Source organism: Trachymyrmex septentrionalis, unplaced genomic scaffold (assembly GCF_001594115.1).
Source record: "Trachymyrmex septentrionalis isolate Tsep2-gDNA-1 unplaced genomic scaffold, Tsep1.0 scaffold5, whole genome shotgun sequence".
Taxonomy (NCBI): Eukaryota; Metazoa; Arthropoda; class Insecta; order Hymenoptera; family Formicidae; genus Trachymyrmex; species Trachymyrmex septentrionalis.
This window is the reverse complement of record NW_017305672.1, coordinates 1,991,318-2,007,115: the sequence shown is the minus strand read 5'-3', so window position 1 is coordinate 2,007,115 and position 15,798 is coordinate 1,991,318. Positions and strand designations below refer to the sequence as shown.

The 15,798-nt window shown below is 33.0% G+C and overlaps 1 protein-coding gene across 3 annotated transcripts in view; it reads left to right on the top strand.

The window, feature by feature from the left end:
• LOC108751581 (synaptobrevin homolog YKT6) overlaps positions 1–15,798 on the top strand; it is a 72,778-nt gene that overhangs the window by 40,182 nt on the left and 16,798 nt on the right. Inside the window, exon 4 of one of the 3 annotated variants that reach the window (XM_018491829.1) lies at positions 8,907–9,539. The exons of the other annotated variants lie outside the window; for them this stretch is intronic. Within the exon in view, the coding sequence (XP_018347331.1) occupies positions 8,907–9,047 (141 nt within the window). The 3' untranslated portion in view covers positions 9,048–9,539. Of the gene's footprint in view, positions 1–8,906; positions 9,540–15,798 lie in introns of those variants that run through there. 3 annotated transcript variants of the gene reach the window in all.

The following is a 15,798-nucleotide window of genomic DNA, read 5'->3' as shown; positions in this document are numbered from 1 at the left end:
GCCCCCTGTGACTTCTTTTTGTTCCCCAAATTCAAAAGGAATATGAAAGGAAAGCGTTTTGCCACTGTGGAGGAGGTGAAACAAAAATCGCTGGAAGGCTTAAAGGACATCCCGATGAGTGAATTTAAAAACTGTTTTGAACAATGGAAGAATCGTTTGGAGAAGTGCGTTGTGGTCAATGGCGAATACTTTGAAGGTGATTAAAATTTGGTGTTAAAATATTGAGAAATAAAGAAGTTATGACGAAATTCCCGTTTTTTTGGGTCCCCCCTCGTATTATATAATATTTTTAATATTATGCCTCTTATAGGGTAGTTAATTACATTATAAATTACATTATAAATTAAAGCTTTATTACAAAGAAAGAAAAAGAAACACCGATGCTTAAGAAACATCGATGTTATATAGCCGATATTTCTCTATCTTAGATAGCATGTTTCGAAGTTAACTTCGATGTCAAACATCGAGATTATTCTTATCAATCACGGAGTAAAAAGAAGGAGACCAAACTCAAGCGGCCAGTTACGAAAAAGATGGGCTTGAAACACGGTTTCGAAAAAGCGCTGTATGCAAGAACAAAAATTCAAGCAAAAAAAACTGTTAACACTTAGAGGATTTGATAAATTTTTTTTTCCATTTTCCTGTAATTCTGTAAATTTGTGTATTTTTATGCGTAGAATATATTTTGAGAAGTTGTCGTTCAATTCTGTTTTATTTTTTTTTTAATTTAAAGTTTTTTAATATCGGTAAGTTAAAAAACGATAATTTAATAATTAATGATAATTTATGACTATGCACGAAAATATGTATTTTTCAAATAAAATGAAATGTACATTGAAATTTCTGCATTAAGAATAAAACGTGCATACATGTGTATTTCGTATGCATTATCATGTAGTACATATACTTCCAACTTTTTCCGCAACGGCACTAAAATCGCATCGTTTATTTTCCACTATTTTCCATGTGTTTCCGATGCCATGTTTCGAGCCCATGTTCATCCTCGAGTTTAATCTTTTTATTCCGTGTTGTCGATACACATCCTTAATTCAATCTTCGCGTGGAGAGTCGCACGCCCCTTGGCAGGGGGGCGAAGTGGGGTGAAAGTCGCTTTCATGGAAGGATTACATGAGCCTAGTTTACATCGAGGGTTTGATCCGAGTTGGAATGTAAGAACCAACCAACTGCAGTCGAGCATTCCCTTGTCATTCGACTGTAACAGGGGAATGCACGACTGCAGTTGATTAGTTCTTGTATTCTGACCCGAATCGAATCCTCGGTGTAAATTAAACCATTGTGTGCTCAATTTGAAAGCGTCTTTCTCTAATTCTCTGTCTTCTCGCTTGTTCGATAACCATTCAGATCCCAGTTTAGTCAATCTTAGTTGTTGTCTTCGTCGCATACACATCATTTAGATTCGGTCTCTTTTTATCATGAATCATCTAGTACTACCAACGTTTCTCATATTGTATGCTCCTATCATAGCTCTTACTTACTTTCACGCGTTTATTAGAATGAGTAGGAGTTATAATAGGAATTAAAATTTCAGAAATATATACTCAAAATACCTTTTTTTTTTTTAGAATTTTTTATAAATATGAATTCTGAAATATTATAAGATTTGTATAAAAAAATTTGAAATATTTTCTAAACAGTTGTCAAATGATATAGAAATTCTAAAATTCAGAATTTTTTTATATGTGAATTATAAAATATTGTAAGATTCGTATAATTTTCTATAATTGTATATATATGGACATGTTTTATTTATAATTATATTGTGATGTCAATATATACAATTATGTATAAAACATTTTTTCCCGGGTAAATGAACAAATCAATACATAAATGAATAAATAAATAAGTACAATTGGTGCCAACAATACTTATACTAACGTATAGCTCGGCGAAATCTTCCTCAGGGCACTTACAGAATTATTTCGTTTTTTCTAAAAAATACAATAGAAATCTAAGAAATAATTGAATAATTCCAATAGGGATTCATTTCGAATAACTTTATAATACATATTCTAATAAACTGAAATTACCTTTAACACTTCCTTTACGGTTGATGTTGCACTACGCTTCGAAACGAAGAGAGAAAAGAACACATAGCAGAATTTGACGAAGATACATAGAGATCAGTCATAATAACATCATTTATTTTCTTCGTAGTTTGCAAGCCTAGGTTCTGAACGGTATCTCGACTCGCAAAAAGGGCTTAGTTTCGTAGTTTGTCCAAACTGAGCACACTATGTCCAATTCCTTCCACTATAGTCGCTTTGCGTAAGAAATTGTATTCCTTGAATTCGTTTATCTTATACTCCTTTCTGTATCTAAAGTTATTTAATTCTTTATGTAAAAAGCAGAGAAATATTAACTTTAACTGTTAATTACTTTTTAATGAATAACGAGTGACGACTAAAACCTATTGGAGATCACTCAGGGTCATGACCTTGACAATATATGCCAAGATCAAGGTCATTGGGTTGAGTTCCCTAATTGGTATTTTTATTTAAAAGTTTTATGTTCCTTTGGCTAATATGCCGAGTAGGGAAGTCAGCTCCAATGATCTTGATCTTGCCATATGTTGTCAAGGTTACGACCTCCATCACTAGTTTTAGTCGTCGCTCATCATTCATTAAAAAGTTACTAATAAAAAAAGTTTGAAAAATGATGTCTCTTTTCTACTATATAAAACAGAAATTTTCTGCTTTAAGATATATTTTACAACTTTCCACGCGAAGCGATTCTCATCCATTTCTACCCTGTCAAGAAGCGCACGATTTCTACATGGAGCGATTCTCACTCCACTTCCCCCCGCCCCCCTGCTTAGGAGCGCGCGATTTACACGCAAAGCGACGCCCACCTCACTTCCCACCTTGCTTAGGGACGCACAACTTCCACGCGAAGCGACTCTCACTCTCCCCTGCCAGTCGCTTCGTGTGAAAAGTCGGGCGTTCCTTGGCAGGGGAAGAGGTGAGGTGGACTTCACTTTGCGTGGAAAGTCGTAAAATATATTTTAAAGTAGAAAATTTTCGTTATATATATATATATATAGTAGAAAAGACATTTTTCAAACAACGTATGTCATGGTCAAGGTCATCGGAATTGACTTCCCTATTTGGCATATTTACCGTTTCTTCAAGTGTTTGTATAAGTATAAAGAGCAACTATTATTGTTACTATTATTATTACATTAATTTACAAAAATTTTATTTTTTTCATTTATTTTATTTTAAACTATGTGTCTCTTATAGGTTTTTACAGGCTGAAAATGACTCCGAAATTGAAAAAATTCTAGCACGTCAAGATAATTGAGGTTTAATACGTAAAAAAATGGTTTTTTTTTTTAACTATATTTGACATTTTTTTGTAAAGAAGGCTAACATTATCTCGAAATTTCGATAAAAAGTTATGAATGTACTGTTCATTCCCTATCAAATGCATTTTTTTTACTACAATAGCTTGCTTTGTACGAGGGCAAGTCAATAAATTCTTAGAAAATCTGTCAGAGGGCACTCGCAGTGTCACATTAAATTTTGACAAGTAGCATCTTTGAGCTGATTACTGTCACATTTTGAGCGGAATTCATCGCGTGGTTTCGTTTCTGTAGACGATTAAAGCGAACAACCTTTGTATTTTTTGCAAAATGGAAAAAAACGAGTTTCGTACAGCAATCAAACATCTACATATGAAAGGTTTACCGCCGAAAGAAATCAAAGCCGAGTTGAATAATGTTCATAGCACATCTGCACCAGCGTTTGCGACTATATACAATTGAGTGAATGAATTTAAACGTGGTTGTACATCCACATGTGATGCACCTCGTTCGGGACGTTGAGGCTGCTATGTCAGAAATCATCGACGAAGTCCACGATATTGTTTCGACTGATCGACGAGTGAAAGTGCGCGAGCTTGTTGAGGCCACAGGCATATCACATGGCACAGTGATTTCAATTTTGCACGAACAATATGAAAAAGCTATCGGCAAGATGGGTGCCGCGTTTGCTCACTGTGGACCATAAGCATGACCGTGTGACGATTTCAAAACAATGTTTGAAGATGCTTTAATGTAATCCAGATGAATTTTTGCGTCGATTCATTACTGTGGACGAAACATGGATCCATTACACTCGAGACGAAGGAACAGTCAAAACAATGGACTTCACCGGGTGAACCAGCTCCGAAGAAGGCGAAGACCGTGACGTCGGCCGGAAAGGTGATCGCCACAGTTTTTTGGGATGCACGCGGTATAATTCATATCGATTATCTTCCGTCAAAGTAAACGATTAATGGCGATTACTACGCAGCCTTATTAGACCATTTCAACAACATTTAAAAGAAAAAACGTCCCTATTTGGCGAAAAAGAAAGTGCTCTTCCATCAAGACAATGCACAGGATTACACGTGCCCGGCACCGATGGCCAAGTTCAACGAATTCCGTTACGAATTACTTCCCCATCCAGCATATTCGTCAGATTTAGCCCCTTGCGACTATTTTCTGTTTCCAAACCTGAAGAAATGGTTCGGAGGAAAAAGATTCACCACCAGAGAGCAGCTCATCGACGAAACAGAGGCTTATTTTGAAGGGTTGGAAAAATCATATTATTCGGATGGCTTGAAAAAGTGGAAGAATCGTTGGATCAAGTGTCTTGAGTTGAAAGGAGATTATGTTGAGAAATAAAAATGAATCGATAAAAAAAAATTGTTTTACTATGTTTTTCTAAAAACTTATTGACTTGCCCTCGTAACTATGATATGAAGAATGTAAGATAGGAGCTAAAATTACTTTAAAATAATGGCGCTCGCGCGCACGCGCTCCTTTCCTCCTCCCCTACACACACAGTTTGTTTTATAAAATAGATTTTATATAATTGCTTATTACAAATTGTTAAGTTTTGAGAAACAGCTATGTATTTTCATCAGTTGATTCATCTTATTATTCTGTGCATTAAATATAGTTATCAAAATGTGACCTTCAAAATTTTGCATGACGCTACCGGAGTTCCCATATTTGAAATAGCTCCTATCTTCAATCCTTCATTGGCTAATATGGTTAAAAAGTAAGCTATTGAAGTAAAAAAAAATGCATTTTATAGCGAATGAACTCCATGATTTCTGATCGGAATTTCATGATAATGTTAATCTTTACAAAAAAAATGTCAAATATTGCCATAAAAGTTATTGTTTATTTATTAAATCTCAATTATCTTGGAAATCTAACGCGCTAGAATTTATTTGCTTGCAGCATCATTTTCAGCATTAGTGTCATTTTAATATATTATTTTATTATAATTTAAAATTATCATAAATAAAAATAAGTAACATACAATACATTTAAAATACGAAATTGTTTTTTATTATTGTTTTTTATTTAATAAAATATAAAATAATGAAATAATTAATAATTAACAATCGAAAAAATTTTTGAAAGTTGTAAGTAAAGTCACAAATAAAAAAAAAGTCACAAATAAAAAATAAAATATTAAAGATAATATTGTACATTAAATATTAATTTTATACGTTAATATTGCATATTATAACTTTTATATTACAATACTTAAAAAAGAACTTTTCAAGTTTGTCTTGTACGTGTGTGCCGTGACAGTTTATTAATTTGTTACAATAATGTAATTATATTGTCAAACGAACGTTTCGATTTCCTTAATGTGGTCCTTCTGAGTGAGTAAAATTAAAATCGTATCATACTGTTACTCGTTATCATGTATAAATTAAGATATCTAACAACTTAGAATCTTAAGATGTAGTAAAAAGTGAGACCTTCCTATATTACTTGTTATCTTTCATGTTGTGTTCGGTATTGATGGTAACTGTACATTTGATTTGTGCACCCGCATCATATTTCGCTAGTTCATCCGCATCGCTTATATGACTCTTATCCTGGTGTTCTTTTGTTCAAATTTACATTCAAATTTGTTCAAATTTACATCGTCAGAGGAATCATGGTTTCCAGAGCAAGTATAAAGTGTAATACTGTGTGTATGTCGTTATCAGATGTTTTGTTTTAACTATATGATGTGTAATATAGTCTGTGATTTCTCTGCTAATTTAACTGTGCAAATATTAAAAATAATTAAAATTAACATGACTTTCCTTATCGATTGTCAAGTACAGAATAAAAAGTCATTTTATCAATACATGATTGTTAATTACCGTCAGTAGATCTAGTGGGGAACAAACAATCCAGGATAGGAAGATAAGCATCGGATAAATATTCGTCACTTTGCATATTTTTAAAAATATCTATTACAAACAAATATTTGGTGCATCAATGGGATTTCTTCTCTCATCTATAGTTACGGACATAGCGATGTAGGATATTGAGACAATGGCTATCAAAAAACTATCATTCAGACTATCGTTTTTTTTTATATATGTGATATTTTGTTGACCATCCCGAATGATAAAATAGATGAACACTCGTGATTTTCAATTCTATTCATGAACGTCTACATTTTCGTGGAAACAGAAACAGAACATCAGATTAGCTTCTTAGATGTCAACTTAATTAGAGAAGAACAATGCATCATATTTGACTTATTCAAAAAGAATAAAACATCGGATATCTTAATTATTACTCACAACACCCAGTAGCACATAAAAAAGGAATTATCTTTCGAATAGTCGACAAAGTAATGTCAATAGTACATTCACGATTTTACTTAAAAAATATCAAAGAAACAACATTGACATTTTACTAAAAAATTACTATCCACTAAATTTTATTTTTAAAATCATTAATAATAGGTTACACTTTCACATGTATCATAAAAAAACACAACAAAAGTAAAAACATAGAAAATATAATTAAAAAATTTTTTACCATTCCATACATAAAGAGCATATTGAACAGATTTACTACTATTGCTAACAAAGTCAACATGCTTGCTCTTTTCACAATTCCTTGCAAACTAATCAGATCATTACTACAGGCGAGGATAACACGAAAAAAATTATAAAATGATAAAAAAATTATAAATGTGACGTAGTATATAAAATAGATTGCAAGGATTGTGAGGCCACGTATGTAGAACAAACGAAAAGACAATTAAGTGCTAGAGCATATGAAAGACATCAATAAAAGGAGCGGTTCCCTGTCAGTTATCTCAGAATATAGACTATATCAAAATCATGACTTTAATTGGGATAATGTGCATATCCCAGTATAAACCGTATATAAAAAGAGCGATATCTGAAATGATACACAATAAAAGACAAACATTAGACCTTAACAAAGTGACACCATACATTTATCCAATGCTTATCTCTCTATCCTGAATCGTTTATCCTCCACTAGATCTCTCGGCGGTAATTAACAATGAGACAATCATATATATAGGATGTTTGGAAAATAATGATATATATTTCATATAAGGACAGAATGGACTAAACTGAAAAGAAAAATCCTTCACCATTTTGCAATTTTCGCAATGTTAACAAGATATTAATTGTTAAAAATTGTTGAAAATTGGTCTTCAATAATTTTTTACTCAAATACTTAACTTTACAGAAAAACTGCAAAAGACAAAAATTGTTTATTTTCTTTTCTAGAACTCTACGAATTTTTTTAGAATTTTTTCAGAATTTTTTAATACCATATTTTCTCAAGTTAGTAAAAATGAGAAAATGTAGTATTAAAAAGTTAATAAAAAATTCTGAAAAAATTCGTAGAGTTCTAGAGAAGAAAATAAACAATTTTTGTCTTTTGCAGTTTTTCTGTAAAGTTAATAGTTTTAAGTAAAAAATTATTGAAGATCAATTTTTGGCAATTTTTAGCAATTAATATCTTATTAACTATTGCGAAAATTGCAAAATGATAAAGGACTTTTCTTCTTAGAGTAAATTTTTCTATGCGAAAGATTTATCATTATTTTCCGAACATCTGTATATACAAAATGACTTTTATTCTGTACTTGACAACCAACAAAGAAAGCTACGCTAATTTTAATTATTTTTAATATTCACAGAAATTAAATTGGCAGAGAAATCACAGGTAACCAGATCACATTATATAATTAAAACAAAACATCTGATAATGACATACAATTATAGTATGTTTTACACATTATACTTGGTCTGGAAAGTATAATTCTCTCTGACGATGTGAATAAAAGAACACCAGGATAAGAATCATATAACTGATGCGGATAAACTAGCGAATTGTGATGCGGGTGTACAAATCAAATGTCCAATTACAACCAATATCAAACACAACATGGAAGATAAGAAATAATGTATATAGTAGGAAGCCTTTTTTTTATTATGTCTTAAGGTTCTAAGCTGCTAGATATTTTAATTTATACATGATAACGAGTAACAGTATGATGCGATTTTAATTTTATTCATTGAGTAGGACCACATTAAAGGTTGAAACATTTGTTTAATATTATAATTACATTATCGTAACACTGGAGATTAATAAATTATCACGGCACATACGTACAAGCCGAGTTCGTAAAATTCTTTTTTAAGTATTTGAATTATAATATATTCCATCGAGCTACGCAATACAAGTTTATTTTATATTACATTTTTTAAACTGACATCTTTATTTTTAAAATTCGAGTACTACTTATAAAAGATTCGGTTCTGTACAATAAAAACTACTTATAAGTACATGTTTGAATCTTATAGATATTTATTATAATTATTCGAAATTATAACTAGTTAATTTGCAAATACAGTATATGAAATATTATTTCTTATAAATATTATTCAAATCCTAGAAAATAAAGTTCTAAAAAATTCTAGAAAATAAAATTAATTATTGGATTTCACTCGGATTTTTCAAGTACAAATTAAATCACATATTAAACTAGATCTTATCCTTAGATACAAATACTGTACAAATATTCAAAATTTAATGTGATACTTTTTACCAGCACAATACCTTAGAAGCTGTGTTGCAAAGGGGAGAGAAGCTGGATGATCTAGTCTCTAAATCGGAAGGACTCAGCGCTCAGTCGAAGGCGTTTTACAAGACCGCACGGAAAACCAATTCCTGCTGTAGTTTAGCTCCTTAAAATGTTTTCTTCCTCTTTCTTTTTTAGCGAGCTTTGCCGTTTCAATATTTCATAAATGTGACTTTATAATCATTGTGGTATAGAAATGCAAATGAATATTTATATACATAATTCATGGAAAAGTTAATGCAGAAAATAGAAGGAAAGAAAGGGGAAAGAAGATTTAGCAAATAAAGAGAGATTATAGAAAGATACAGAGGGTATCAATCTATCCATGTTTTTTAGTGGAACATATATAATTTAATAAATTTTGAATTGTATAATGGGAAAAAAAGCAAACCACTGCCGGTTCTTCCCAGTTAAGTGAAATTTTTTATAAGAATGTTACACACCTGTAGAATTTATTTACTCGCGAGAAAACGGTCCTAAGCAATTGCATATGAGAATTACTTCCGAGATGAATTTCACGCAAGGAGAAATAACTGGAATTCCCAATGTTAAAGTATAGCCTTAAACACATTCCGAATATTAATTGTGCCCTTTTTACGTGTGTAAAAGACACAAGTGCAATTTAAGGTTGTTTATTATAACATTTATAACAGCCTCGCAGATCAATAGATGCAACGCGATAAAGAAAACTGTAATTGAATGAACGATATATTTCTGTTCAAACAATTAGGTTCCAGTCTAATATGATCAGCATGAAGTAATCAAAAAGTCTTTTTGACACAAACAAAATTTTTGTTAACACTAGAAATCATTTTGTTTGTGATAACTCCGCGATATTTTATAATTGTGTTGAGAAGTCATTTATATTATAATATCTAAATTGGAAAATATTGCACCAGATATTCTAAGAAGATTGTATAACAATTTTTTAAATGTTTATATGCAAATCAGTCTTCTTATCTTTTTTAATTTGAATAACTGTATATTTATCATGAATTATATCAAAATGATTATCAATGTTAATTACATATTTCGTCAAGTTAGTCAATAAACGGTAATGCTTACGATTATTTGTCATTTGAATGTAAGTAAAACTCTAATGATGTGTCTTGGCAAAAAGAAAATATATTCTATGTATAATATTTAAGTGACAATTGTAATCTTTATACTATGTATGTGTTGAAGAGTATAATGAATCAGTAAATATATATTAATATATTTTTAAATGTTAATGTTATTATATGGTGTATTCATAAAAAGGAAATAATTTATACATACTCGTATACAGTATAACTCACAACTGTGAGTAAATTTATTTAGACATATTTAGACGTTTATTTTACACACGCGCATGATGTTTTTGAAATTCTGGAAATTGTCTAAGGTTAATTGCCCGATTGCAATCTCTTTCTCTCTCTCTCTCTCTCTCTCTCTCTCTCTCTCTCTCTCTCTCTCTCTCAGCGAGAGAGAGAGAGAGAGAGAGAGAGAGAGAAAGTGTGTTTAAGTCTTGCTTAGAGTTAAAGTAATGTTGATGCAATCGGGCTTAAAATACAATAAGTATATTCCAAAACATAATAATAACAGGTATAATAAGCTTTAAGCCGTAGAATATTGATTCTTGAAAAAAATTATTAAAAATTAAAATTTAAAATCCAAATGCGTTACTGATTTTACTAACCAAGTTAAAATTCTTTCAAAAAGTCAAACCCAAGAGTGATACTATCTTTACTATTTATTTAATTCTAATGATATCTATTATTTATATAAAAGATTTAATATCAACAATGTCAAATCTTAAATTGAATAAAGTAATACAATTTTGTAATAATAATGTTTTAAAGAAGATGTTTTAAGTAACTACTATTTTGATGAAGAGAAAATATCTTGGAATGAATTGTAATATCCAATCGCGTACCAAATCTTAATAGCCGGTTATTATAAATTGTGATATAATAATTTTTTTTAAGAGAGAAGAATTAAGAAATTGGAAGATCTTTCAATAGGAATACAAAGATACATACTTAGGTTTTATTGTATAAAAATTAAAGCTAGTACTACTTGAATTATATTTTTTATTTAATTTATGGGATTTAACTTGTCGCCAGTTGTTGATATCAAATTTTTTATACAAATGATAGATTCATTAGAGTTAAGCAAATAATAAAGATTATGTCACTTGAGGATTTTACTTTTTTCTTTGATAGAATTTAACTTGGTTAGTAAAGACTGTAGTACATTTGTGTTTCAATTTTTAATTTTAATTTAAGTTTTTTCGAAGAATAATAATTTTTTACAGAGAGTTAAAGCTGCCATTCCTTGGATTGGAATAAGAAGACCATCAATAAGAATATTTTTGAAGAAGTAAAAATATCAAGGCAATATCATATGTATTTTTCGAAGAATAATAAGAAATATTTGAAAGAGAATTAAAGCTGTTATTGCTTGGATTGAAATAATAAAAAAAACGTATCACTATAAAGTTATATTCGAGGAGCACATATTTTTAGTTTTTTTTATCTTTTCTAAAAAAGTAAGTTTTAATACATACGTGATATATACTCGTATATTAACGGGTAATCATAGGTTTGCAAGAATATTTGTTTATTTTATATATGAATATATCTGCTGTAAGTAATATTTAAATATATCTGAAAATCTAATATATGGATGGGTTCTTATAAATAAATATTTTAAGTTAATATTAATTATTTTTTTAATTTTATATTATATAAAAAATATATAAATGTGAAATGTAATTATATTAGGTGTACACATTAATTCGATGCCTTTTTTCATAATTCAAAATTACTCACACAAAGACAAATACACATTTAATATTCGAAATAATCTCCATTGTTTTCGATAATTTTACACTATCTTTCGGATAACTGACGAATACCTTCGAAAAAAACTTGGCGGTTTTAACTCGATAAAGTTATCGATAAAGGTACACCGAATTAATTTGTACACCTAATATTAAAGCATGTCATAAAATACATATACATATATATTTCTTAACCTATTACAAAGAAATTTGTTAAATAAATATTGTAAAAGATTACTTTCTTTAACAAATTGAACGTTAAATATCTATTATTTTTTGAAAGAATACATACTTAACATATTGAATGCATTTGGAGGGAAGTACGGGATAATATTCCAAAATACGATAGAAAATCCGATTATTTCTTTAAATATTTATCCGAGTATCATTTCAAACGCGTTCATAAACGGGCATAAGAATGGAAATTTTCTTTGATGTTGTCAAAGAAAATATATCCATCACTATGCAATGATTAGAGTCAAAAACATACACCGATTAAAAGAACATATATCATCTACATCAACATTAATATACAACATTTACTGGAAGAAAGGTAGAAAGTCAATGTGAGCCAGCACAGGTTCATGTGTAAGAATACCATATATTTGAAATGAAATTACAAACGTTTTAACTCTTACTATTGAGTCACCTCCAATGCAAATTTGAAACAATTCCGTGGAAATTAAAACAAGGGCGTTTTTAACATCGATACATCTGGTGCGATGTACCGATGGGCCTCGGAATCCGCGTATTCCCGTTCGCAGGCATTTGCAGGCTCCGGTGCGTGGTAAACATTTATGAATTTTTTGCTGCAATATTACAAATCTATGCTGTATAGGCATTGCCTTGAATTGGCTGTGTTCAGCAGAACAACCGTTTTGCAACCATTTTATGATTGTCTACTGAGATAGGATCATTCCTCTTAATCTAAAAGCATAACCCAATCAGCGCGAAAAAAACTTCCAACAGTTGCAAAATAAACGTTTTGCTGAACACAGCCATTAATAGTAGTAATGCCTGGACCCCCCTCTCAAGTTTATCTTTGCATCGAAGCTTTAGCAGTCTTAAAAACGCCACTGAATTAAAAACGTGTAATGATTGTTTAATATTAATAATGTCATCAATATAGTTAAAACTTGAAATTGTCGTATTTAATTGAATACTCAAACAATTACAATACATTATCTGTAATATACAATATATAATAAAAAGTATAATATAAATCTTATAATACTAATCAAATTTTAACTCTATTCGCATATGTGACTACATTTTCTTCGTTCTTTTAGTAAATGCAGCCTAATTCCTTTTATAAGTGATAAATATTTTTCGAGAGACCGTATATTTGTTTTAAATAATTAGTTAACTGGGTTACGCTATCAAAATCTTGATCTTGTATAGTACGTCGCGCTTCACCGACTATTCGGGTTCTTATTATTTTTGTAAATTGCGATTCGGCCTCTGGAGGCTACATAGAATTTGCCTCTTTGCATTCCTCTATAAAATACATTATCGGGATATTCCATCAAAGGACGGTTTCGACGGCGTATTCTAACGTAGCGAACGGATTGTGAATCGCCGTTGCGTTAGATTTATTTCCGAGAATGAGGTTACTGGATTCGCGCGCGGGCTGAATAGTGATGCCTTCTGAATTGTCAGAGTTGTTAGGTACAATATAAGGGTTCCTGAATTGTATGAAATTTCCGATTCGTTAATTGAAAGTTTTACAATTTCCGGGTACAGGAAATTCCGAGCTGGAAATCGAAAGGGGGACAAAGTGGAAACCTCTCTCGAGATCGACGTTCCATAGAGCGAACCACGAGTCGAACGCATTCGTTAAGATCTGAATCTGGATCAGTGTGCCGTGAGACGCACTTTTACGCCAGATGTGCCAGTGCGCTCGTGTGCCCTTTTGTTCGGTCTTGGAAGTGAATCCAAGTGACCGGGGAGAGGAGCGAATGCAATCGCGAACTAACGTTTAAAGAATACAAGGAGGTGTTGATAGAATTAAAATAGGCGATCTTTTAATTTCATAGTATAATTAGAGATAAGGTTGTAGTTACACAATATAAAGTCATAACTAAATTATGACTACATAACTTTATGACTACATAACGTTTGCAACCACACTCACAAGCGTGACGCAACTTCGTCGCGCGGTCACAACTAATTTTCTCACTTATACAGTCAAATTGCGTGTGACTTCAATAGAAACGCGACAGAAATGTGTCTTCACGTGGCCACTCTTAAAGGCAACGCAAAATCTCGAAACCGATAGTTGGGCGCCAGGCACGAGTTGAGCGTGCTACTCTTTCTCAAAATCATTCAGTATATTCTCTATACGATATTCTAACGAGCTGCGAACGCCGATGGTACTCGTAACGGATAGCTCAGCTTCGAAAATGGCAGAAGGGGCGGTGGATAGAGAATCGTTTGGAGAAGCGAATGGCGACGGCAATAAATCACACCATAATTAGTAATAAAAAAAGAGTAACAAATATATTTGATTAATCTCCAACTTTCGTTCGTACTCGTTGACAAGATCACGGCGACAATATTCAATCAAAATACGTTATTTTAGTCTCGCACAGGCCCCGATATGCTCTACGCAGTGCGTATCAATTACGCTAACTCTCGGCGGCACGAGTTCACGCCACATAAGATATTTCTCGCAAATTACGCGAACAATAGCTCAATATCTAGATAGCCGAGATAGGAGACGGTTACAGTATTATCACAAACACGGCGCGACCTCGTGCTCGTCCGCGGGGCTTCAAACCGTTTTACAGAAAGTCAGCAAAGATAGAGTACACGCAGACACTACGATACAAAATTTCGATACGACAATGCAACTCGATACGCGATAAGACTTAATGACAATGACTAGGCTGTGGCTTAGGCGGACGCGGAAAATGACTCTCCCGAAAAGCTTATTATGAGTCGTCACGGAAGGTGGCACGCTTAAATGCAAATATCGCGAAAACTTAACACACGGCACTTTCTCGTGCGTTCGATACGCTAAATCCGACAATGACAATGACGCGTCTCCCGGACTAGGAAATTGGCGATCTTACACTGTTGTGGCGCTCGTCTCACCGCTCTGACCCCTCGCAAGGCACTCGGTTCTCTGCTTTTTGGCTCGTGAATCCTTCCTCCATGCTTCGCCTTTGCTCGCCACAGCACAAATGCCGGGCGCTGATCCTCCCGGAAGCACGCAGGGATCGCTATTTCCGCAAGGGGGCCTTATCGCGTCTAATTGATCCGCGAATCGCGTAAGTCGTGTCATTCAAGCCTGGCGCGCGGAATTCAATGGACCTTCTTCGGCTGCTCAGGAGACTCCCTAGGACTTCTCTTTTGCGGGAGACTCGCATCTTCATGCCGGCTTCCGGTCATTGCTGTCTCCACTTCCGATTCTTCAGGGGTCTCCGTAGTTCCGTCATGGGGCTCTCGCCGAGAGCTGATACTGAGGTGTAGTGGCCATCCCCGGCTGCAGTCCTCGCAATCGTTCCGCCATGCGCCTGTAATGTGGTGCGATAAGATATATCTCGTACCAAAACGAAAAATGAAATGTGGAGCGATATCACCTGCATGCTACCCGGGTGATAAGATGCTGGGCGCCTCGGCCAATCCGTCCTCAATTGCTTCTCCTTGACCTTCAGTCCTGGCCGTCTTCTCTCTTCCTCTATACAAGTAGATAACGACGCAAACTTTACAATATCGTAAGGGAATCGCCAATTATCCTATAACTCGCGATATGACAACGTACGAAAAAAAAACAATAACCTGATGCGGAAAATCTGCGAGACGCAAACAAAATGAGACAAACACGAAATACACAAAATGACACTACGAGAGTATGCAGATACATCCGCCTTCTAAAAAAAGTGGAAAGACTCAGAACGCCAGAGCTGCGCTATTCGGTCGGGTCTTACGACCCTTGTGACGGACGGAAAATGTCATGTCATAGATTATCCATTTTTTGTGTGGAAAATAATGTGCGTGTGTGTGTGCGCGCGTGTGCGTGCGTGCGTGCATGTG